Source organism: Ixodes scapularis, unplaced genomic scaffold (genome assembly GCF_016920785.2).
Source record: "Ixodes scapularis isolate PalLabHiFi unplaced genomic scaffold, ASM1692078v2 PGA_scaffold9__187_contigs__length_104089568, whole genome shotgun sequence".
Classification (NCBI taxonomy): Eukaryota; Metazoa; Arthropoda; class Arachnida; order Ixodida; family Ixodidae; genus Ixodes; species Ixodes scapularis.
Window position 1 is genome coordinate 46,414,191 of NW_024609884.1, and position 26,497 is coordinate 46,440,687.

The 26,497-nt window shown below is 39.7% G+C and overlaps 1 protein-coding gene across 1 annotated transcript in view; it reads right to left on the reverse strand.

The window, feature by feature from the left end:
- Positions 1-515: 515 nt before the first annotated feature.
- The window catches only part of LOC8028039 (GPI ethanolamine phosphate transferase 1), a 56,981-nt gene continuing 30,999 nt past the window's right edge, over positions 516-26,497 (reverse strand). Inside the window, exons 16-25 of the mRNA XM_029988363.4 lie at positions 26,336-26,386; positions 13,190-13,268; positions 9,532-9,640; positions 8,572-8,674; positions 7,253-7,340; positions 7,052-7,150; positions 6,917-6,972; positions 6,519-6,594; positions 2,911-3,027; positions 516-1,993 (exon numbers count right to left, since the gene is read on the reverse strand). Of these exons, the coding sequence (XP_029844223.2) occupies positions 1,814-1,993; positions 2,911-3,027; positions 6,519-6,594; positions 6,917-6,972; positions 7,052-7,150; positions 7,253-7,340; positions 8,572-8,674; positions 9,532-9,640; positions 13,190-13,268; positions 26,336-26,386 (958 nt within the window). The 3' untranslated portion in view covers positions 516-1,813. The remainder of the gene's footprint in view (positions 1,994-2,910; positions 3,028-6,518; positions 6,595-6,916; positions 6,973-7,051; positions 7,151-7,252; positions 7,341-8,571; positions 8,675-9,531; positions 9,641-13,189; positions 13,269-26,335; positions 26,387-26,497) is intronic.

Genomic DNA, 26,497 nt, shown 5'->3' on the forward strand with positions numbered 1-26,497 from the left:
CGGCAAGTTCTCTGGGGTGTCAAAGACTGGAGTACCACCTGGTGGCGTTTGCCATAAAAAGGGCCTATAGAGCAGTGGGCAATCGTTGCAGGCGATACCCCAGCTTCGCTGACAAACCACCTTCACAGCGTGAATTGAAACTCTAACTTTTAGTACAATTTTTCTTTCCTTCTACTTCTCAGAATAATAGGGTCGACCAATACTATTAATTTTTTTTTTTGCTTTAAGCCCATCTTGACCAAGGCATGGCGCAGTTCTTAGCAAAAAGGGCATTCTGGCGCAAGATTTCGCAGACTTTCGTTCATGGCTGAATTTGGCGCAAATGGTGCAGCACTTCCATCACTGTGAAATGCAGAAGGATGTAGCAGGGAAAGTACTTTGGCGCAACATTCATATCGCCTATACTATGCGAAATCGGGACATAAGCTCAGATCATGGCTTGTACTGACTTCTACCGCCACATAACAGACACAAGATGAAAACAATTACTCCTCGAGCAAGGCAAGAGGTAAACATGTAGCCAATGAACAAGCTTTTTTACTTTTCGGTCACATCACCACTTGGAACACCATACAATCGCTTGTCTTGCGCCCTCAGGTCTTGTCAGGCAGTTCCCACGCGTTATAAATAATCTACAAGTTTCAAAGGAGATATTCCATTGTCAAAGTAGCTTCAAAAGTGACTGGGACATCGCACTGGCTTTGCAGTAATGTGAATAACATTATTTAGTAGGATATAAATTACGATTGTTTTAAAGTGGCCTGGAGTTATTAGAAGAGGAATAAACATCTTGATAGATACATTCCTCTACATTACATACTCAAAAAAGAAACCTCCTGGGTAGCCTTTGACTAGCAGCCAACATTTTGTTAAGATACTTGGTTGATTCAGGATTTTTATTTATATCAGATTCGGTTACTTATGTGCTTCATATGAACTCTTACATCATATAGCAAACTGTTTTAAAGATTAAGGGGACAATGTAATGGTTTTAACTTTGATGCATATAAAGTTGTAAAACTATGATGCATAAGCTTCAATACGGCTTTTTAGTTTAAAAAAAAATGGCGTCTTTTTTTATTTTTTTTTGGAAAATATGTTTGTCAAAAATACGTTGAAAACCAACTTACAGGTTGGACCTAAACAGTGTCTGTGCTTGGCGTCGTGTGCAATCAATACATTGGCAGACATTCGGGTGCAAACTTCGGTACAATTATGGCAGTGACAGCTAATACACTCGATTTTATGATTTTATGAAAAAAATCAACAATGCCTGCTTTGAATATTATGATCAAGATTTCAATCTAGAAGGTATTTATCTAAAGTAAAAAAAAAAACGTTTATTGTCCCCCTAGATGCAATAAAGGTCCATTAACACTAATACACACGTAAACAAAACTTACACACCTACTTGGAAAAAAAATTCAAGACCAGCCCCACAAACGCTCATTGATGATTTGTTAACATACTTCTCTCAAAAAGCCCTAAAAAGCAAATATTTTAGCAAGAAAGAAGAGCTACCAATTATTCGGAGACTTGTATGTGAGATTTTTTTAAAGTATTTACCGTCAGCCTCTACCACCTTTTTGCCATGCATATTCAGACTTGCTAGACACTTACTGTTAACCATTCAAAACACCACAAACCAGAATGATCTTACGTTACCTCATACATCTTTGCATAATCACCTTTTTGCATTGTTTTTGTTTAAGGTAACATTGAAAGATTAAGACATTGTGTAAAAGAGCCTTCACACTTCCTGCCCATAGGAGATGGCACCAAATTGCTTGTAAAACACTAGGCTCGGAATGTGTCACAAAAGGTGGCGCTTGAACTCATGTCCAGAAAAGTCCAGAGAGAATGTAGTAAGGAACCAGGCCAGCCCATGGAACACTGCTGTGAAAATGAACATTCCCATGGAGAGCAGATAGTGGCTGATGGACATGCCAATGTCAAGCCAGCTGCCACTGTCCTTTATCAGGAAGAAGAAGTGCTGCACATAAGAAGTGGAATGCCCATCAAGACCCCGAAATATAAGCATGACTGTTGTAATGCGGAGATACGAGTTTCAAATAAGCTTGCTGATAAGCTAGTAAATATGTTAATACTAGGCTACTAGTGCTATTCAACAATACTTTGAAGTGACATAGTTGTTTGGAAAAATACTACTATACTAAGCAGTACAGAGAAATCTAAGTTCTATCAAGAAATTATAAGACACAATTTGTAGAGCACTTTCTGACAGCTCACCAAGATAAAATAAATGTTCAGTATAAAAAAAGTAAATGAAAGAAAGAGTAACTTGTCCAAACCATCTTTCAAAAGTGCACTTATATTACTAAACAATTTTTGAATTTATGCTCCTACAAGTTAAAAATATAAAATAAAACCCATTTGAAAATATCACCTAGTTGCAACAATATGCTATTAATTTTTCGTGCTAATGTAGCAACCTCTTTGGGCGCTGCCTATATAAGGAAAGTTAATAGTGAAGCTGGGAGTGTTACTTGCAAAATGCTGTGATGAGTTGCTTTGGTAAAAACTAACTTTTTGTCCAAACAGTATATAATCTTAAAATTATAGGTTAGGACGATAACCTGCACCATCTAACATACCACCTTTGCGACAAATGATGGTTTACTACACTGCTTTGCTAATCAATACAACACGTTTTGCCATTTAAAAAAAAAAAAAAATGTCAAGAATGTCTGCATACTAATATGTATACTTCTGTTATGTCATTTGATTTTGCATATGAAGCAGGAAGTTTCAGTATAAGAAGTAAGATTTCAATCAATTTCAGCCTACACCTTAAATGTGGTAAATGCAATTATGAATGCTGCAATGAATGAAAACAAGCATACTGAACTAATATGTAAGAAAATAGTCGGAGAAGAAATATCTTCTTACCAAGGCTGTGAAGTCCGACATGATGAAAACTAAGAGGAAGAGTGCAGTGTTTGACACTCGGATAGACTGAAGAAGTGCTCTGAATGCGCAGCTTACAATGAGCAGAGGGATAAGAACCTGTATTACAAGAGAAGAAAAAAAACACTGTCAGTTTCTTGATTCGGTACATGCTTCAAAACATCAGAGACTGCATAAACAATTTCAAAGCACTGTGGCTTTTTATATCAGCTTAAAGCACGATTAAGATTTCTGATTAATGTTAGATTATCGTTCTACTATCCGTCATAAAAAAATGCAAACACACACAAAAATTCGATAGCCTGTCCAAAGCTAATTGGTGGCTCCAAGAAACGTTTATTTGATAATTTCGTAGTAATCAAACCAGTAGTAGTTATAATCAAACAACCAATTTGATCAATGTCAACAACAATAAAAAATAATGAAGTCGCAGAAAAAATCGAGGTGATAGTGAAAAAGAAAAAAGTGAAAGCCGTTTACAACTCCCTGTCACGCCGAATGGGAGCGCAGCTCTTGTGGAGGAGGAGGGAAGGGTACTGAGGGGAGGGTAGACCCCTCCTCCTCCTCCTCCCCTCCTTCTCTCCTCATTCTTTAATATGCTTCAGGGAGGGTCGCGTGACTTCCGAGGGGGGGGGGGGGGTCACGTGACCTTGAGGAGGGGGGCCACGTGACCTTGAGGGTCACATGGGGTGACCTTGGGGGTCACATGACCTTGGGAGGGGTCATGTGACCTTGAAGTGACCTTGGTTACGCCGACGGCAACGCCGCTCAAGCCAGAAACAGGCGCCTAAGAGCTGCGCTCTAAAACAAGGAGGCCATGCAATAACTGTTTAAGGAAATGGCAACAGTCTGAGGAGGAGCATTAGCAGCTAATTTTCTTTCTGTAGCCTCATCAGTTCCATTGTTAGATGGCTCTGACTTCAGTTTCAAGTTTCAACCACTGCTCATGCATTATATTTAACAGGCTGTGACTTGAGTATCAAGCACTGCTCATGCATTATATTTAACAGTTGAATGCAATATATATGGTGACTCAGAATGAGGCTTCCGGGACAATTTTTTTTATCCCGAGTACAGCTGGCTTACACAATACTAATATGAGTAACATTAATTAGGCAGTAAGCTTCTGGGCTATCAAATAAAAAAGTGTGTACTGAATTGAAAGCAAGAAATCTGAAGAACAGACAAAAAAATAAATAAAAATAAACTCCAGATCAGAGATGGGCATTATTTCAAATACAAGTACATGAAATATATATTTAAGATACTTAATTTTGTACTTCATATTCAATTACACATTGCCTAATGTCTTTGTCGATTGTATTTAAATCAAAAAAGGAGTATTTTAGATACCGTATTTACTCGCACAATGAACGCACTCGCGTAATGAACGCACCCCCCAAGTCGGCTCTCAAAATTTACACTTTTTTTTTCACTCGCGTAATAAACGCACCCCCAACTAGGATGTCAAAATTTTGACCCCCTCCCCCCACGCGCGCGAAATAAACGCACTTTTTTATCCTGGTGCAGCTAGGTCGCGAAAGCATGGGCAGGGTGGGCGAACAAAACGCCCTGCAAAAGACGTTAAAAAAATTCGAAAAGATCCAACGGAAGCAAGAAAAAAAAAAACATGGAGAGGAGCTTTTTTTTTTTTTTTTGCACAGCGCAGTCTGGACTTTCGGTTCGCGCGCCGCCGCGCGCATGAGGCAAGAAAGAGAAGCGGAGAAGCGCTCTAAGCGAACAAAACAGCTTGCGAAAGGCGGCAAAAAGAAAAAAAAAAGCCACCGAACTAAGAGAAAACAAAAACAAAGCTTTTTTTTCTTTTTTTGCACAGCGCAGTTTGGTTATGGGGGGTCGCGCGCCGCGCGCAAGGAGGTAAGAAAGAGGAGCGTAGAAGCCCTTTAAGGAAACGAAACAGCTTGCGAGAGGCGGCAAAAAGAGAAAAAAAAAAAAAGATCACGGAACTAAGAAAAAAATAAAAAAGAGCTTTTTTTTTTTTTTTTTTTTTTTGCACAGCACAGTTTGGTTGTGGGGGTCGTCCTTCGCGCGCCGCGCACAAGGAGATAAGGAAGATAAGCGGAGAGCCCTCGCGTTAAGCAAACAAAACAGCTTGCGAAAGGCGGCAAAAAATAAAAAAATAAAACACCCACGGAACTAAGAGAAAAAGAAAACAGAGGAGTTTTTTTTTTTTTTTTTTGCACAGCTTAGTTTGGTTACGGGGTCGGGCGCCGCGCGCAAAGAGATAAGAAGTTACTTCGATTTTTCAGGATAAAAGGTCCCTTCATTATGCGAGTAAAAACGGACGCAAAAATTTTACTTCGCGTAATGAACGCCCCCCCTAACTTTGCATCGATTTTTCGGAAAAAAAAGTGCGTTCATTCTGCGAGTAAATACGGTACTTGTATTTCAAATAATGCCCAAATACAATATGGGGCACTGTTCTTAGCAATCAAATGCAATATTATGCACTCTTCGCGAAAGGAGTCGTATGCAGAGGATCAAACCTGCTGTGCTTTGCTCATAATAAACATAGAAGAAAAAGGAAGGAAGATTAGAACAAGGAATGAACGGGGTCGGTGCAATTAGTGACTTTTTGGTTGGCCGATCTAATTTTTTAGACGTCGCATTAACAACAACTTGTTTGAAAATGCTTTACTGGTTCGACTGAGCCTTTCAGAAACACATCATACTAAATACATTTGTTTTCTGACACTGTACCCGCCTATTTTATGGCAGCTAAATTTTATTTTTAGAGGTGCAACTTTTTTTAAGCACTTGTTTCTTAATATTTATATATTCCACTCTTTATTTGGGTATGGTCTCTTTTTTTTAACCCGGGGTTAAATTTTTAAGTATAAGATATAAGGCTACAAAAAAAATGTATTTGAAAAAGAATTTTAAGATGATCAAATACTCTCGTTCTCATTGTATTTGTATCATCTCATATTTAAATATTTTTCTAAAAAGTGCAATTGGATTTGTAATTAAATAAATTTTTGTTGAAGTATTTTGTATTCATATTTTCATACATTTTTGGAAGTATTTTACCCGTCCTTGCTCCAGATTATTTCTAACTTGCCACAAGATATTCATCATAGGAATTAAGATAGCTACTTAACTTTCATGTCACGTGAATAAAATGCTAGTTTACAACCAACAAGAGTAAAGGCAAATCTGAACAAACTAAGGATAAAAATAAATTACTGATATATTAGATTATTTTAGGAGATCACAACTGAAATATTGCACAAAATAATAACAGGAATTTTCCTAGACCCAAAGTTAAAAATGACATTCACCAGCTTCTTAGTGGGAACACTGGAACTCCTTTTGCACACATGTAATTGTTCTCTGACACAGCTTACTACGTTGTCTTATCACTGAAAGCAACACCAGACAACCAATACTATACTTGTGCTCCAGTGTGGACTTGCAAGGATTTCTGAGAAAACAACATTAGACAACTAATGATAAATCTAAAAAAGTTAATGACTCCATAAGTCCTGAAATATCGTTATCAGACCTTGAAATTTCAGCTAGGGCATTCAACAAATTTGCCCAGCATGATCACAATAGGGCAGTTGTACTACCTTGATGAGCAAGATGGCAGCCATTGTGAATGGCCTGAAGACTGTCATGAAACAGTAGAAGCTGGATATTGAAAAGCTGAAAAGAAAAATATTGTTGCTGTATTGGTACAGCTAGGAAGGACTGTTCTTTTATATCATATAACCTAGACTTTTTTTATAACAGTGTACTAGCATTCTAGCTAAACCAGACAGAATCGATACCCTGTACATGCACACAAAATGCAGGGGCGTCGAATGGAATAAGGCCTGTACTATGCTCAGTATTGGAACACAATTGTCCGGTCTTCGAATTATAATCATGCATGTCTATTAAAACTAATATTGCAATTTCACAGAAGGCGGGTCACCATAGCAGTACGGCTAGTCACAGCTATAGTAAATTATGGAGCAATGTCTACCTGTTGAGACTCGCAATGTTTCCTGTTCCATAGAATGCAACAAGCATAAAAAACATCTGACCAGTCATTAAGGAAGACATTAAAAATAAGGCCCAGAAATGGGTTTTCCAGCATTTCCAAGCAGCAAAAGGATACAAAGAAGTATGCTTTCCGGACGTCATCAATCTTAATGTGGTAGGTCACATTCTTGGCCTGAGTGGAGCTGCTCTGGTACTCAAAAGTCATGTCTTGAAGCTTTTAAAAGAAAAACAGACAGACAGAAGGAGACTCGTTAGAATTTTAAACTGTATTATTTTACGGGGTTCATTAGGAACCTAATGTTTCATATCAGCTTACCCTCAAGGTTGAGCCTGACAACTGATGCTCGATGCAGATCCAGAGGAACATCACAAGGCATAAAGTCAGAAAGAAGAGGCTTTCGTAGCTGAATTTATATAAAGAAAAATTAAATGGCACACAAAGTAAACAAAGTTAGAAATTATGCCTTTTATATAATATATAACAAAGGATTTACTCATCGTTTATAAGTCAAATAGTTTTCTGCATCATAAAATTGTGTCTCAAACATACGCCGACAGCATGGGCGAAATAGATTAAATGCACTTTAAACTGACCGCATAAATCGGTTTCTTAACTTATCGAGCTGGGATTTACTACGGGGGTGCTCGAAGCTGGTGCATTCATTAATTGAGAGTTTGAATACATGAAACCTCCGGAGTCAAATGAAAGAAAATAAAAACTGGTTTTGTCTATTTAAACATAATCACTAAGCCTTTTACCTCAAAATCATCAGAAAATTGTTGTGAGCAATTCTGGCGTTTACTATGATTAAAAAATTTGTAAAATGAAAATAAATTAGAATTGGCTTACCAATTTTTTACTTCATTTGGCCCAAATATGTGCCACAGTAACACATACTATTTTTTTAGTGTACATGCAAAGTAAAGGGAAAGCATAGTTTTTGATTTTTCTTTGATTTACTCAGGTGAGCCAATCTTTCCACAATTGAAGCAAAAGCTTCCACCAACCTCAGGCACCTCTGTAATAAATCCCAGCGTGATAAGTTAAGAAACCGATTTATGCGGTCAGTTTAAAATGCGTTCAATCTATTTCGCTTCCGCTGTATACAATGAAACTGAAGCCTGCCACAAATGACCACGCCATTAAAGTTGAATTTTTCATTTGATTTAAGATAAAATGCCAAACTTTTTAACTGCAACTTGTTAAATTTTTATGGCAGCTTATTATAGATTAAAAAAAAAAAAGGAAAGTAATGTGTTGAAACAAAAAATAAATAAAAAAAAATTATCCGGAATTTAGGTACATTGTATCATGTCACCCGAAAGTTACTGCTCCAATTCTCTTGCATTGCAGCTGAAATACAGGTCAAATGCAATTAAATATTGTCCCCCTCATGCATACTGCAGACACAGGGGCAGTGGTAATCATGAGATGAGCCTCTGTGACTACTAAATTGACCATGCTGTAAATATGCAAAGACTTTCAAAAGGTGTCCAATGCTTTGTGTGTGCCTTATTCATGGCACGCGGCATTTTTCTCAAATTTGATAAAGTATATGTAATTCCAGCAAAGGGTACCCCAACGATGACACACTGTCTTTACTCCCAACAAAATCCTGTGAAGTTTAAGGATACAATATGCACATGAGGAGAAATGGAACAAGCAATGATAATGTCAAGTTTAGCAGGCGGTTGAATAGACTTGTGGTGGAGAAGAGACACAGCGCTGGTGAAAGAACTGAAAAGAAAAAGACAAAACACTTGTATTCAATATATCGCCCATTCTTTGACCATAACAGAGGAATGAGATTTCCTTTGCAATACCACACTACTAAGCAGCTACAACTGGCTTAATCAGGATAAAGAGCACTATTCTTACTGAAGAATCCCAAACAAAAAGGGAAAATAAAATATTGGAGTTTTACGCTGCAAAGCAACGGAGGCTATGAGTGACATTCCAAAGACTTTTTGAGTAAGGGGCCACAGAGGCTTTGAACCCTACATCTTGCGCTCTGAATGTAAGAACGGAACCTCTATGCCACGGAAGCGGTCAAAAATATCCCAAACAAGTTCTCACCCAATGTCGGGAGATAACTGTAACGAAATATGAGGCGATTGCACGCTCAAGCCAAATTTATGCCAACTTTAAGCACTTTAATCAGATCGGAAGCTCACAATAAACTGAGGGTGGGTGCTCATACTGACATAGTTCTATGTTTGGTATTTTGTGCTATACATTACAAGGCTGAGAAACTAACTTTTTTGTAAAACAAATTTCTGAATGATTTGTTACCAACTTCCAGCACATATTCAGTTTGCTAACAAAAAAAACTACAGACAATAAAATAGCTTTTCTCAACAATACCCAAATTATGACTTTGTGCTTGCACAAAGGGCACGAGCCAGAGCCTTAGGCACAAAAACGTGGCAAGGGATAGTGTCATTGTGAAACTGTACAGAAGCTATACTCCAAGCATGTTTCCCATTAGGCACCCAACTAATGAAAAAAAATAAAAATAAAGATGTTGCTGAAGCTGTGATGGGACTCTATACATAGCATGCACAGTGATGGTAGAACTTTGAAAGTCCACCTACCTAGAAGTAGCCAAGATAAAATCTGGTTAAATAGAGGAAGGCCCTCTTTATGCTCAATGCTGTCAGCAGTACTTTTCACAATTGTTATTGCCACCCAGACCAGGATGATCTAAAAGAACAACACAGAGTATACAAAACCCCTATTTTTTATTGTATTTTGGCTCTTGGTAAATGCAATAATTAGCAATGTGCAAAGCAAGTTGGGTTTGAGTCATACACAAATTAGATGGCCATGCCATTTCAATAATTACAAATCAGTAGTGTAGTGTAAATATTCCAAATTTCGAATAGTAGTTTCGAAAAATAGACTATTTGACATTCGCTTAGAGATGAAGTGCGATATTCATATTTTTTTAACAGTTTATCGCGGAGGGTCAGCCTTGTTGAGTGTGCTTCTTAACGTGCACAGATGCACTGCTGAGAAGCAACACCTAGGGAAGCAAACTCCGCGCGTGTTGCTTCTCCGCAGTGCACCAGATATCGGTAAGAAGCATACTCAACGGGGTAACCAGCCACGATCAACACTTGGAAAAGTATGAATATTGCAATTGCATGCTTGGGAGAAAAGCACACTTTCAAGTGGGGTAGTGCACGTGCATGCCTGGTGTACTTAAAGGTCCCCTGAAAAAGAAAAAAAAAACTTTTTTTTAAACAGTCTGTTGGGACAGATGTGTAAAAAATTATTATGTAAAAAAAAAAAAAAAGAATTTTGAGCAATATTGACATTGCGAGACGCGATTTAGTCGGTAGTCACCTCCTTTCCCCTTGTTTTCTCTCTCGGAATTTCAGGCACGTGGAGGAGAGGTAGATAGGCTTCACCTTCACATTGAGGTGGAAAGAGGGAATTTACCATCTCATTGAGAGAATGACCATTCCGTAATGTCTTGGACTTTGCACACAGAATTTCAAATAAATCTCTCGCTGTCCATATGCTCTAAAAAGTTTCTTTTTTTTTTTTTGCCCAAAATTTATTTTTTGACAAGAGTGTCCAAACCAGACTGTTAAAAAAAACAGCTTCTTTTCTTTTCAAGGGCCCTTTAAAAAAAAAAAAATTGTGAATGTTGATATCTACATTGCAGTAAAATTTTCAAAATTAAACTATGGCTGTTATGCAAGAGTAAAATTAAGCAGAGATGCCCTGACAACCTGCATACATCATTAGTTTTTGTTTCTTTAACACGATAGCATTAAGGAGCTTATGTCGCAGAAAAGCCGGCGCAGGTGGTGTGACGGGAAAATTCTGATTGGTCAATAGGGTCATGATGTCACAGGCACATGACCTAGTGCGGGAACTTCAAACAACCTACAACGCTCACGCTCATGTGACGTCATGCATAGAATGAAAGTGATTAAAAAAACGTTCAGCCTTTCCACTCTCGTGAAGAAGGAAGACTAGAGGAGCTGTACTCTATACACTATGTGCTTCTTCTTTGTCGTCGTCTGTTTTTCGCGCTGTTTCCTACGATGAATTCCCGCCAACGTGCCCACTATCCACTCTTCTACTATAGCTGGATAGGTTGCCACCATCTACGAGCGACGGTGGAAACCCTACTGGTTGTGTGCTTGCCGCCGTCGCTTATAGATGGCGGTAGCTGTCCAGGTAGGTTTGTGTCGACATACACGGACACGATCCTGGGGAACCTAGCCCTTAACAGCTCCGCTGTAATAATCACGGTTAAAGTATTGATGGATAAATCGGAAGGTTAATCTATCAATTGCCCAGCCCTAATAAAGATGCTTATCAACGTGATTATTATCCTCGGTCTTACACTGTCATATCTTTTTTAAAAATGATTTTAAGGAATTCATTTCCGGGGACTAATTGGATTCCCCCAAGTAGGATGAGCTTTATCCTATATTGCACAAGTATCGTTTCGCGTTCATGTTTGTGTGCATTTTTGTTGTTAATTATTAATAATAATAATAATAATAATAATAATAATAATAATAATAATAATAATAATAACATATATATGTGTGTGTGAGGGTGTGCAAATAAAGGGCCGCATGTCTCAAATGATTTCACTATACAGTCGAATCTCGTTAATTCAAACTCTCTTAATTCAAACTTGTGGTTAATTCAAACTAACATGCAGGTCCCATCCTATGTGTCTCGAGGGGAGGAAATGCCCGGTAATTCAAACTTTGCTGTATTCAAATTTCCGGTCTCCCTCGAATATGAATTAACGAGATTCGACTGTATAAAGTAATTTATTTTCCTTAAAGAAAAATTTGAAGAATTTTAGACGAGATTCGAACCCACGACCCTTCAGTTGTGAGCCAGACATGCTACTGACTAGGCCACGCAGACACAGCTTGGGAATCAGCGGGTTTATATGTTTAGCTATTATCGCGTTTCACTCTTAAAGGCGAAACTTAAGCGTCCTCCTGTAATTTTTTTTTGTTGTAAATTTGAGTTTGAAGAAAGCATATTTGCATATAGCAAGGTTTGTAAATCTGCTCAATTAAGTATAGCTGGGCATCTCTATAAGTTTAATTTTATCTAAAATCCACAGTTTACTTGCCATCCCAAAGCATCAAGCTTTCTGCGGTCACAATCCATAAATACAGTTAGGTAGATTAAAATTAGCTTATAAATGAACAAGTGGAAGCTTGGGGACAACATTCACGAGTTTAGCTGGGTTTTTGTTTAAGCTTGGTGCAACAAAAGTTAAAGGCTTGGAGAAACTACCTATTCAATATTAGATCGAAAACATTCGGCCAAAACCACTATTCGCTTCAAATTCAAAATCCCCTATTCGCTTCAAATTCAAAATCCCCTATTCGCACATGACCACGAACCACATTAAATAATTTCAAATACCAAAGCAACAATTTCTACTAAATGTAAAAACTGTATGTGAAAAATATGCCATTTCTAACATGGCTCAAAAACAAATCTATGCTCTAAAACGGTAGTCTGCACATAGATTGCAACAATCCAAAACCAACAGTTGGTTTCTAAATATTTCCCAAATGAATACTCCATTACACTAATTTTTTTTTAGCATGCTGGAAGCAGTTAGCTTTTCTAAAATGTGCAGACATGCAACCACCTGAAAACATGCTTCTTCCTACATGTGCTGCCATACCATAGGAAACTGACCACTGTATCTCTGCCAGAGTGCACTTGTGCGATGGGACAAGCACTCAACGACACTAATGTCACAACAAAAGGAAATATTTAATGAATATAACTAAAATTGTTTGTTCCCATTTAATTTGGATGTCAAATTGAGTGTACTAGCATCTGAATCACTGTTTAAAAGTTCCAAATATTTACACGGGCATAGTAACATTCCATAGGTCGTCCATGTATTTGCAGTCTGCCCATACAGAAATAACTAGCCAAAAAAGTATCTCCAAATTAAATTCCCTATGTTTTATGCATGTGCACATATGTTCAATACTAACAGTATTATTGTAAGCAATATGAGTGTCAACAGCCCATCAGGCTTTTGTGGTGAACCTGCCAGCCTCTGAAATTTTTGCCCAGACTACAGCTGGATAGCAAGTTTAGGTTCCAGCCACTGAACTCTGATAAACTGAAACATAGGGAGCTTCTGGGTGTTGCATGGTTAGCAAACGGCTAGACTGATTGCTCTTCGTCATATCAGGCACAAAAGTCATGCTACAGACAAAGGATTTGAGTACTAACCTGCAGCACTGTAATGACGATAGCCCTTTGTGGCTCTTTAGAGATCTGCCTGCTATTTCTTACCAAGCCTAGTTCAGACCTGAAGTCAAAACAGAAGTAGATCCAACAAAAACACATCAGATTGACAGCAACCTTCGGCATTTCACTTTATTCCAGCTCTACATGATACCACATTCTGACAAGTGCAGTATAGGCTGTAATTCCACAGAAAGGTGTGCTTACTGGTCCTATTAATATTAGTATCATTCCTAAATATTAAAATTCTGTTTTTAGTTTGAAAACGAGAACATCTGTGCTCTCCTATGGAATATAGACAGCTAGCCTTTCCCATGCACTAGTTAGAGTTGCTACTTATGGGTGGCCCCACTTTCGTCAGTATAACATATTAGGTTAGTAAACAACATAAAACTCAAAACAATGCTCTCTTGAGCATGCTCCTGGTGCCATCTGTCACTAGTAAAGAGAGCGGCAGCCATACTGAGTCAGATATTTTTCATTCCAAAGTTCCCCAGAATTCAGATTTTGTTTCCTAATTGTATTTTCATGAATATAATGCGACCAAGCATAGTATAAAGTGAGGGTAGGTTTTTATGCCCTTAAAAAGAACAAGATATACCGTATTTGCACAAATATAACCCAAGTTTTTTTTTTCCCCGCAAATGTATGCTCCAAAACACACCTCGCATTATATTTGGAATCGAGCTTGGCCATGAGGCATGTGGGAGAAAGTCACCCCTTCGAATGAATGCAGAGGTACAAAAAGAAACAAAGAAACGGGGGTGTAGGGAGGAAAATTATTATAGTCCGTTGCAACTCAAGAACGAAGGGCGAGGGTAAGATGGGCCGGGGAGGGGGAAGCAGACAAAACGCTAAAGAGAGAAGGAGGTTCCCCCTCTCTTCTCCAGCGTTCCGTCTGCTTCCTCCTCCCCAGCCCGTCTTACCCTCGCCCTTCGTTCTTGAGTTGCAACGCACTGTAGTTCTTGCACCAAGGGAGGAATAGAGAACTTGAAAGCATTCTCTGTCGTTTTCATGTTTGTACAAGGCACTTACTTGACCGCAAAAACGGTGAAAACACTAAGCACCCACACCATGGGAGTGCGGGACATCGGCCAATCCAAGCCAAGCCAGGCCAAGTCAAGATACAAGCCAAGCCAAGACCGCTGGCTGTGTTTATGCAATCATGAAACACGAGGTGTGTGTTTATGTAGAGGGAGGGTAGCTAGCAAGGACAGTAACAATCTTGGATTGCTTCCAAGACTCTTTGTTCTGCCTGTGCATTTTTTAGTTTCTGCTCAAGAGTGTTCTAGCACTAGTGCGTTGGTGCTTCTGCTTCACGCTTTGCTTGGTAAACCAACTGACTTGACACGCAGTGCACCATAGTTCAAGATCTTGCAGACAAAGAGCTCACCCTGAAGAAAAAGAAACTATGAGACAAGTGTTACTTCGAAGTCGCAAAAATGAGGAGCTGAGCAGGGACGATGAGTGCAGTAAAACAATATTTGCCCAATTCTCGTCCCCTTTTAACTTCTGCTGTGCCTTCGAGTGTGGTAACTTTATGCTCGTGTTACAATAGTAATTTATTTTTATTTCTAGGAGCTTTAAAACCTGCCCTCATGTTACATTTGTGGTTGCATTATATTCATGCAAATATGGTATGTATTATTACTGTTATAATGTGAACTGAGGTCGCTTAAAGTTACTACACCTGAGGGCATGGCAAAAATGAAAAAGAGACGAAAATCAGAAAAATATAGGCGCATGTTTCGACTGCACTCATCGTCAATGCTCAGCTCCTCACTTTCGTGGTTGCAATCCACTTGGCGACTTCGGAGCGGAGTCATGCGGTTTAGAGAAGCTCGTTTTAGCGAACGTCGTTTTACCGACCCCAGTTCATCGAATGCCTTTATAGAGAAACCAAGTTTAGAGAAAATGGCGATGAGCCTCCTTTTAGCGAATTCGGTCGCCGCGAAGCGGCGTGTGCGGATAAGTCTGGTGAGTTAACATTTTTGTAATGAGCCGCCGCAGACTGCCGCCGCGAAGCGGCGGGAGCGCAGCGGGGGGCTTGGGTTAACACGCGCACCAGTGATACACGCGCGAAGTAGAAAACCAAGCTTTTTTCAATAGCGTCCCCTTTTCGATAAACGGCATTTCTCTAAACTGAGGCTCTGCTTTCTCTAAACTGTGCTTCGATAAAACGTGCCCGTTCTCTAAAACGTGCTTCGACGAAATGGCATTCTATCAACCGTAGTAAACCCCTTTGGAGACGTGTGCCTGCTTGTCTCATAGTTTCCTTTTATTCTGCTGAGCTTCTTGTTGTTGCAAGCCATTACTGTTCAACCACAGCATACTGTGTCAAGCCGGTTGGCATACAAAGCACGCCAAGCAGAAGCGCCAACGCACAAGTACCAGAACACTCTTGAGCAAAAACTAAAAATGCACGAACAGAACTAAGAGAAAGAAGAGAATGTTTGGAAAGGAAGATATAGTCCTGTAGACTCACTCAAATGGGAATTGTGCTAACTACCCTTTGGAGAAAGAGGATGGGAGCGAAAGATCAGTAGAAAGATGCAAGATTACACACAGACAGAACAAAGACTGCTGGATGCGATACATCACCGTTCTCGCCATTGTTCTGGTTCCTCTGCATAAACAAACACCTCATGTTGCATGATTGTGTAAACCCGGCCTGAGGTCTTGGCCTGGCTTCTGTGTCTTAACATGGCTTGAATTAACCAGCGTCTTCCACCCCCGTGTGACATGCCATGTTTTTGCGGTGTGCTTTTTGGCATCCATTGTACAAACACTAAAGCGACAGAGAATGCTTTCCACATTCTTTATTCTTCCCTTCACGTGGCACGATAACTAACAACTTTCCTCCCCACCCTCGTTTCCTTTTGCGCCCGATCCCCTGCATACAGTTGGAGGGATGGCTTTCTCCCGACTCACGTGCCTTGTGGCAGAGCTCCATTCCAAATATAATGCAAGGCGTGTTTTAAAACACAAAAAAAAGCTTGTGTTATATCTGTGCAAATACATACCATATACAATAGAATTAAAATACACTTTTTAGTCAGATATGCCAGTGGCATCCAAACATCCAGTTGAGGACAAAAGGAAGTCTATACCGTATTTACTCGAGTAATAGCTGTTATGTACCGTCTGACAGACTGGCGCCTATCAGCTTGAGGACACTCGAGGAGCGTGGGCACTGAGCGCTCGAGGCTCGGGGTGCGCGGGCAGACGAACGCCGGGCTCCGAAGTGATTAAACCGATTTGATCAGTAGTCTCCTGTGAACCGACTCGATGTAACAATAGCCACACTGTTTATGAAGAAAACCTGAGGGTTTGCTTCTCTGCGGGGCACGCGAATCGCCAATCACCGCAATCGACAGCATGATTCCAGCGGTTTACAGGACAGAGATAACGTCTTCGCGCAAAGATACCATCTGTGAAGGTTGCATTTGTATGGGGAATTGTGTTCTCAATCTAGTTATTCGCTATGTAATTTATGCGCAGCGCGATGATTGGGTGTATATGTGTTTTGCGGGAAAGCAGATGCAAGGGCCTTGTTCATAAATAAGTGCGGCTACTACTCAAGTAAATACGGTAGGTAGTCTTGAAGTACATGTTTTTAAATAAATTCTGAAAACAATTTTAACCTCTGTGTTAACATATTTTAGAGTAATAATAACAAGCAACAATTATATATTAGGGAGCTTGCTTGAATAAAATAGCATATTTGTATTTTACTTTGCATTTGAGGTTTTTGAATAATAGAAGAATAAGTGGAAAGATTCTTAAACTCAATAAAACATGAAAAAAGTTAGCTTTACTAAAGCTTCCCCTTTGGCATAATGACAGTGCCAATGTCAGAGTATGGTACAGAACGACAGATTCTGCCTGTGCTACACACTTGATAGCACAGGCAGAATCTGAATATATAGAGATTTTAGGCTCGGCTTAGATACAGGGTGCGATTGACTTGTGATGCACCAAAGAGAACCAACCTCATCCTTCATTTCACATCTTGCCACTTTGTGGTATTGACCACAAGTGGAACATTGGACTATGCCAGATTGCCATGACCGCTGAGTGGTGTGGGCCAATCATTTTCAACTTAATGTGAATGTCAAAATTTGGATTTCACAAATTCTAAGCCAAGAACAGAAAATTGCCCGAGTTTTCAAGTTGTAAGAAAAACACCTTTCAGATAAGCAAACTTTCAACAGACATTCCAAAGAGAGTCTTAATTATTGTTTCTCTTCAAATTGCAATCAGAACTTTGACTAGAATGGCGGGACCAGTAAAAGGCACCTTCACATGAGGTTATGATTCAGTGTGGGTCATTCCATGTGAAACGTCCCGGACGATGCGCTCGACCACCTCCGATTTCTAAAAAAAAATCATGGGCTTCGGCCACAATGTCCGTAGCCATACCCTAAAATAGTTTTGCCGAAAAAAAATTTGTGATGACGTGAGCGCGATTTTAGTTTTTGAAAACAGCGTGAAACTAGGCATCACTCAATAATTTACGAAAAATCAGCTTTTTTATGAAACACCCAACAATATCTTTTTCTTAAATTTTCACGGTTGTCGGCTTACAATGTGGTTGATGATAATGTAGTGATTGCGCAGGCGAGCTGGTGGATGTTAACCATTTTGTTCTTAGCCCGAGACTGAGGCAGGAAAAGGGGAAAGTTTCAAAGTAGAAGAAAAATGAACAGTCGAGGACACGTCCCTAACACAGCTAAAGACAAGTTTATTTGGTCACCTTCTTATATACACTCCACGAACTTCACCACAGAACCTTCTCGATCTCGAAAGCCAAAAGATAACAAAGGTATCACATCTTTCCACCACAATTGTCAAACGACCTTGATGTTTTCCACAAAGCAACAAACAATAGCTCCCCTCACCCGGAAGACACTTGACTGAATCCTTCGCGTACACAGTACACTCTCCCCCTCTACTCTCCGACCCACAATCACAAAGCATCCCGGTAACAGAAGATATCAATCCACGTGATACACAAAGGAGGAAACCACTTACACCTTCACATTCAACAAGCACTTTACAAAACTTTCAAATCTGCAAGAATGATTTTGCACTGCTGCTAAGCTGTAACGACACCTGACTAATGCAGTTGCCCATTGATTTCATTCTTATTGTTTCTTTTACAACCCTTTTGATGTCGTTTAACTCCCTGTGTATTATCTCTGTTTCAGACCAGTGGGGTATACAATTATTACATTCTTGAACATGTTTCGCTATTTCCGAATTAGCCACATTGTTTTTGACATTCCTTTTGTGTTCAGTCAATCTGTCATTTATACACCTTGACGTCTGCCCCACATATTTAAAGCCACATTCCAGGGGGATTTCATATACCACTCCATTACCACACGGAATAGACTTTTCTCGATGCGTTTTTGCGCATTCCCTTACACTTTTGTGGAAGGGTGTGAGCTTACTCAACTTATAATCTGAACTAAAAACCAGATCTACATTGAACTTCTTGGCACAAGCCTTTAAGTTGTGAGAAATTTTGTGATAAAATGGAATTACAATAGTTCTATTTTTTGGCCTTTGCTTTGGTTCTCCTGTACATTTGTTTGCGAATTTTACGGATAACTGCTTCCTTACGAATTCATCCTCATAAATAGCACTCTTTAGTCTTCTCCACTGTCTTTCTACCGATTCAGCCAAGAAATGTGTACATGATCTCTCCATTGCATTTGTGATTAAAGGCTTTACAATACCCGCTTTCACTGTTTTTGAATGGCAACTTTTTTTTGACAGCAGCGGTTTTGCGTTTTCTTTTCCATATTCTCAACATAGCCCTTTTTCATTGTGAATCATAAGTTCTAAGAACTGCAGTCTACCATTCGTAGGTCGTTCGACCGTAAACCTCAGTTCCGGGGCTGCCGATCTGATCAATGCTTCCAGAGTGTCAGAGAATCCCTCCCGAAAAGAACAGATCAAAATGTCATCGACATATCTTTTCACAAAACAGGACTCCGACGTCATTTCCTGCAATCTATCAGATACAATACAATCCAAAGAATTAAGGTAAATTTCCGCTAACGCCGGTGCGACACTCGACCCAATGCATACTCTCTCTTTCTGTAAATACTTTTTCCCTTCATACTCTACTATCGTTGACTGCAAGTAATAATTAAGAATGGCAAGAAAACTGTCCACCGAAATGCCTGACCGCGATTGGAACCTTACCAAATTCATTTCGAGCACCCCTTTTACCCTTTCCATCAGCCGGCTCTTCTCTAATGAGTAATAAAGATCCTTGATGTCCATTGACAACACATCTCCTTCCTTTCCATGATGATCATCGAGTATCGTGATCAACTCACTCGAATTTCTCAGTGACAAAGACTTATCTAGAATTGCATGTTTTCAACCTTTTTGAAGAAACACGGAGACTACCTTCTGCCAAGTCCCATTCTCATTGATCAAGACTCTAAGTGGCATCTCCGGTTTATGATCCTTAATGAAGAATTTTACACTCAACGCTGAGTTCGACAAATTTAACATAGTCTTTGCTACATCTTCAAATTCGTCTTCCTCTAAAATGGAAACTATATTTTTCTTTAACTTTCCGATGTTTCCACTCCATTCATGAAACAAGGATTCCATCGCGTCGCCTGTTTTCGTTTGAAATGACGATTTTGAAAGAACCGCGAATCTACGGGATTTATCCATTTGTAGCAATTGTAATGAACAATCCTCTAACTCCTTTCTAACCGAGTTGACGACACGAAAATTCCTTTTCTCATTTGAGTATTCATTCCCCATTACGTTTTCCATTCTGCCAACAGCCTGTTGCGAGAGGAGTCAGGCATGAAGAAAAAGCAGCGTTTATTGAACAGGCTGTTGGCAGAATGGAAAACGTAATGGGGAATGAATACCCAAATGAGAAAAGGAATTTTTGTGTCGTCAACTCGGTTAGAAAGGAGTTAGAGGATCGTTCATTACAATTGCTACAAACGGATAAATCCCGTAGATTCGCGGTTCTTTCAAAATCGTCATTTCAAACGAAAACAGGCGACGCGATGGAATCCTTGTTTCATGAATGGAGTGGAAACATTGGAAAGTTAAAGAAAAATATAGTTTCCATTTTAGAGGAAGACGAATTTGAAGATGTAGCAAAGACTATGTTAAATTTGTCGAACTCAGCGTTGAGCGTAAAATTCTTCATTAAGAATCATAAACCGGAGATGCCACTTAGAGTCGTGATCAATGAGAATGGGACTTGGCAGAAGGTAGTCTCCGTGTTTCTTCAAAAAGGTTTAAAACATGCAATTCTAGATAAGTCTTTGTCACTGAGAAATTCGAGTGAGTTGATCACAATACTTGATGATCATCATGGAAAGGAAGGAGATGTGTTGTCAATGGACATCAAGGATCTTTATTACTCATTAGAGAAGAGCCGGCTGATGGAAAGGGTAAAAGGGGTGCTTGAAATGAATTTGGTAAGGTTCCAATCGCGGTCAGGCATTTCGGTGGACAGTTTTCTTGCCATTCTTGATTATTACTTGCAGTCAACAATAGTAGAGTATGAAGGGAAAAAGTATTTACAGAAAGAGGGCGTATGCATTGGGTCGAGTGTCGCACCGGCGTTAGCGGAAATTTACCTTAATTCTTTGGATTGTATTGTATCTGATAGATTGCAGGAGATGACGTCGGAGTCCTGTTTTGTGAAAAGATATGTCGATGACATTTTGATCTGTTCTTTTCGGGAGGGATTATCTGACACTCTGGAAGCATTGATCAGATCGGCAGCCCCGAAACTGAGGTTTACGGTTGAACGACATACGAATGGTAGACTGCAGTTCTTAGAACTTATGATTCACAATGAAAAAGGGCTACGTTGGGAATATGGAAAAGAAAACGCAAAACCGCTGCTGTCAAAAAAGAGTTGCCATTCAAAAACAGTGAAAGCGGGTATTGTAAAGTCTTTAATCACACATGCAATGGAGAGATCATGTACACATTTCTTGGCTGAATTGGTAGAAAGACAGTGGAGAAGGCTAAACAGTGCTATTTATGAGGATGAATTCGTAAGGAAGCAGTTATCCGTAAAATTCGCAAACAAATGTACAGGAGAACCAAAGAAAAGGCCAAAAAAAAGAACTATTGTAATTCCATTTTATCACAAAATTTCTCACAACTTAAAGGCTTGTGCCAAGAAGTTCAATGTAGATCTGGTTTTTAGTTCGGATTATAAGTTGAGTAAGCTCACACCCTTCCACAAAAGTGTAAGGGAATGCGCAAAAACGCGTTGAGAAAAGTTTATTCCGTGTGGTAATGGAGTGGTATATGAAATCCCCCTGGAATGTGGCTTTAAATATGTGGGGCAGACGTCAAGGTGTATAAATGACAGATTGCCTGAACACAAAAGGAATGTCAAAAACAACGTGGCTAATTCGGAAATAGCGAAACATGTTCAAGAATGTAATATTTGTATACCCCACTGGTCTGAAACAGAGATAATACACAGGGAGTTAAACGACATCAAAAGGGTTGTAAAAGAAACAATAAGAATGAAATCAATGGGCAACTGCATTAGTCAGGTGTCGTTACAGCTTAGCAGCAGTGCAAAATCATTCTTGCGGATTTGAAAGTTTTGTAAAGTGCTTGTTGAATGTGAAGGTGTAAGTGGTTTCCTCCTTTGTGTATCACGTGGATTGATATCTTCTGTTACCGGGATGCTTTGTGATTGTGGGTCGGAGAGCAGAGGGGGAGAGTGTACTGTGTACGCGAAGGATTCAGTCAAGTGTCTTCCGGGTGAGGGGAGCTATTGTTTGTTGCTTTGTGGAAAACGTGAAGGTCGTTTGACAATTGTGGTGGAAAGATGTGAGACCTTTGTTATCTTTTGGCTTTCGAGATCGAGAAGGTTCTGTGGTGAAGTTCGTGGAGTGTATATAAGAAGGTGACCAAATAAACTTGTCTTTAGCTGTGTTAGAGACATGTCCTCGACTGTTCATTTTTCTTCTACTTTGAAACTTTCCCCTTTTCCTGCCTCAGTCTCGGGCTAAGAACAAAATGGTTAATGTGGTTGAGTTTGTGCAGTTTTGTTTAATTTAAATATTTTTTTAAAAATACATAATTTTATTCAAAAATAAACATTTTTGTCATTTTATTAAAAAATATATAATTGCTCCCGGGACCTAATATAACTTTTTACTGGTTTCCCTCTAGGTATATAACCTATAAAAATATTTTAAACCGCTCAATTAAACATCTTGCAGTAAAAAAAAAATCCTGAAGTTGCCCAAAAGTGTGTTTTGACGCATAAACAGCCGTTTATTCCACCCTGAGGCGGTCCAAGTAAGAATACAAAATATGGTGGGTTTGGAAGAACGATTGATCGTATTTTGATTTTGAAAGTTTAATCAGAGTAATTTTTGTTTAAAGCGAGAAAACAATTTTTGAAGTTGAACTCTCGCACCACTACCCAGCGTCGCTTCTTAACACCTCTTCGCCGCACAGCTCGTCACCTGCGACGATAGCCGAAGCGATTAGGGCCACAAAGAAACAACGGAGTTTGCTGCCTGCTTCCCCTCGTCCCTCTTTTCTGGCTGTAAGGGAAGAAACGGCGGGTATCGTGTACTAGGTGGAGGTGCCGCAAGTGCGTCGCCATAGCAAGCCCGTTGTGCCCTTTGTACCCGAGGGCGGCTGCTCGCACTCCGAAACGCGATGCCTAATCGACGGGCGGCAGCAGCTGACGTGGACGTCTGAAACACGATAATATCACCGCGAAATCTAGCCGTCACGCATGCTGCGGTGAAAAGCGGAACTATGATCCGGTTCGCGCTTAGTTGGAGCGCAGTGAAGGCTACAGGCGCGTGATCAAAGCTCTGAAATGCGCTGAATCAGTATGTTAACTCGGATGCTTGAAGTATCGTCACAAGCTAAGATTGCGCTTCTAGCATTATTTTCGGTCCATATTGCCAGTGCGGGAATCTTTACATGACCCATTGGAAATTATGACTAAACAAAGGCACATGTCCGCACTATTGACACTGGGTATCAAGACTCATTCCTTGCCTTTTAAGGAACCCGCTTCTGCGCTAGTAAGCTAAGAAAGGGCTGACAAGCGAGAAGTTGGCTTTTGAACGACCATTTGAGATTGGAAATCTGCCGAAGAAAGGACTTCATTTTTCGTCAAGTATGTTGTACGGTGGTGTAACGATGGATGAAGCTCTCAGCACAAGAATAAAAAAAACTTTGCAAACCTCTGTCAACAAAAAAATGATTTCGGCATTTCCGCTGAATGGAATTTTTTCGCAACGTCCCACGGGAAGAGTGCTTGTGACGGAGTCGGGGGTACACTGAAGCGTCTGGCAGCAAGGGTAAGTCTTCAAAGTCCCTTCGAGAACCAAATCATGACCCCCCAGCAGCTGTTTACCTGGGCCAAAAATAACATCGGGGGCATAACAATACTTTGGGTGCCGAAAGAAATGGTTGAAGAAAAACAAGCTCGACTCACTCCAAGATATAGCTCAGTGGTCCCCGTCAAAGGGACAAGAAGTCACCATCACTTTAAGCCTGTGTCACCATCTACGCTATGTGCTGGACTTATGTCCTATTCAGCAACGCAAAAATTTGTCATTTCAAAGTCAATTTGAACACTAACGATGCGTGAGCCTTCAATGGCGCGCATTCGTGAACACCACATCGCCTCGTCGTTCGAGATTGCCCGTTCACGGGTCTTTTGTGCTGCTGTTTACATCTGTCCTGACGTTAAGAAAGAGTGATCGCGTTGTGTATGTAGGAAACAGCTAGCTTACTAATGGATGCTCTGAACCGGCAGCGCTAAGCATCTCCTGACATCAAGACGCTGGAAGATCCCAGGAGGACATCGCCGCGTAAAACGGTCGAAATGGGAAAAGCCATGAAGCAACAAGAGTGAAAAACATCCCCTTTTCACCAAGATGTACCCGACAACAAAGGTCATGCGTGCCTACCTGCGTGGACACACCGTTACACCGTCGCACGCTTCGCCGGGCGCGACGGTGCCGTGCTGTGCAGAGAAGAGGCTCAAGAAACGACACCAGGTTGCGACGTAAAAGCTCAACTTCAAAATGTTTTTTTTTTTTTTTCGTATTTAGAGCAAAATTATTTTAATTAAACTTTCAAGAACAAAAAAGGCAATGAGCTCTTCTGTAAAAGTCACCATGTTTCACATTTTTCTTTCGACCACCTCAAGGCAGAATTGACGGCTCTTTAAACGGCAGAACGAAATTTCGTACAAATTAAGTTGTTTTTTTCTGCAAGATATTTAGTTGTACGGCCCGCAACTTTTTTTATGCAGTATATTCACAGGGTTGCAATAAGAATTTTTAATCACCTGCAGCAACGAGATAGTTTGTAACCAAACTATCAAAAAGGCTAAAATTCTCATATATTACTTTTTTTCTTAAATTGCTTCAAGCGAATATCCATGATCCTTATTATATACAACAATCAAAATACCATGTGGTTTTTAGGAAAAAATAGTCCACTCTTCTATAAAAATATCTTAATTTTCATCAATTAATAAATGACTCCTAGTTTCACTTTTTTTTTACGAGTTCAAACCACCATCACCCCATGAAATTTGTTTCTCGTCAAAAATGTTTTAGAGAAGCACCACAAACATTATGGTCAAGAATTATTAATTTGATTTTAGGAATCGGAGGTCGCCGTGGGACCTTTGGCATGGCATGAAAAAGTCCACGTCAGCTGATGCCGCCCGTCGATTAGGCATCACGTTTCGGAGTGTGAGGAGCTGCCCTCGGGTACAAAGGGCACAACGGGCCTGCTATGGCGACGCACTGGCAGCACCTTCGATTAGTACACGATACCCGCCGTTTCTTCCCTTACAGCCAGAAAAGAGGGACGAGGGGAAGCGGGCAGCAAACTCCGTTGTTTCTTTGGACCTAATCACTTCGGCTATCGTCGCAGGTGGCGTGCTGTGCGGCGAAGAGGCGTTAAGAAGCGACGCCGGGTAGTGGTGCGAGAGTTCAACTTCAAAGATTGTTTTCTCGCTTTAAACAAAAATTACTCTGATTAAACTTTCAGAATCAAAATACGATCAATCGTTCTTCCAAACCCACCATATTTTGTATTTTTACTTGGACCACCTCAGGGTGGAATAAACGGCTGTTTATGCGTCAAATCACACTTTTGGGCAACTTCAGGATTTTTTTTTTTACTGCAAGATGTTTAATTGAGCGGTTTAAAATATTTTTATAGGTTATATACCTAGAGGGAAACCAGTAAAAAGTTATATTAGGTCCCGGGAGCAATTATATATTTTTTAATAAAATGACAAAAATGTTTATTTTTGAATAAAATTATGTATTTTTAAAAAATATTTGAATTAAACAAAACTGCACAAACTCAACCACATTGTAAGCCGACAACCGTGAAAATTTAAGAAAAAAATATTGTTGGGCGTTTCATAAAAAAGCCGATTTTTCGTAAATTATTGAGTGATGCCTAGTTTCACGCTGTTTTCAAAAACTAAAATCGCGCTCAAGTCATTCAAATTTTTTTAGTCAAAACTATTTTAGGGTATGGCTACGGACATTGTGGCCGAAGCCCATGAATTTTTTTTTTAGAAGTCGGAGGTGGTCGAATGCAACGTCTGGGACGTTTCACGTGGAATGACCCGTGTGTAGCATGTCAGATCTTAGCTCCTCACCAAAACTGTCTGTTTTTATAAATTTAACACTCAGTATGGCCCATACTACAATTGGGTGGCTCTATGCAGCAGCTAGGTACATAAAAAATGGCATTAGAAAACAATGTTTTTTGTGTTTTAAGCAAAAAACAAAGGGTGGTTGTTCGAATTGGCCACGGACATGACTCTTCCAGAGATGATACCGAATATCACACCTGCCATAGAGCTCTAAAATAGAACAAGGAAAGGCAGGAAAATGAAGCTATAGTGCTATCACTTTGCTCTAAAGTACAATGCAAGTTTAAATGTTGCATTTACACACATGCTAAACTTTTTAAGATTGTCCTCGAAGCCAAAAACATACATTGTGCAAAACTGCCTATCATGCATTCATATTAACTTTCTCATGAGTTCCTCATGTTTTTATCTCTTATCAGAACAGTGATGGCATAAGAACATACCTTCTCGCACAGTAGGCAAATATGATTATGCTGATCCAGCCAGTCAAAGTGCTAAAAAAGAAAGAAATACAATATTAAACAATGCACACTTTCAAAAGTTATGTTTTCTCAGATAACTTGTTTATGATTGTATGCTATGGACAGTTTAAAAAGGAATAAATT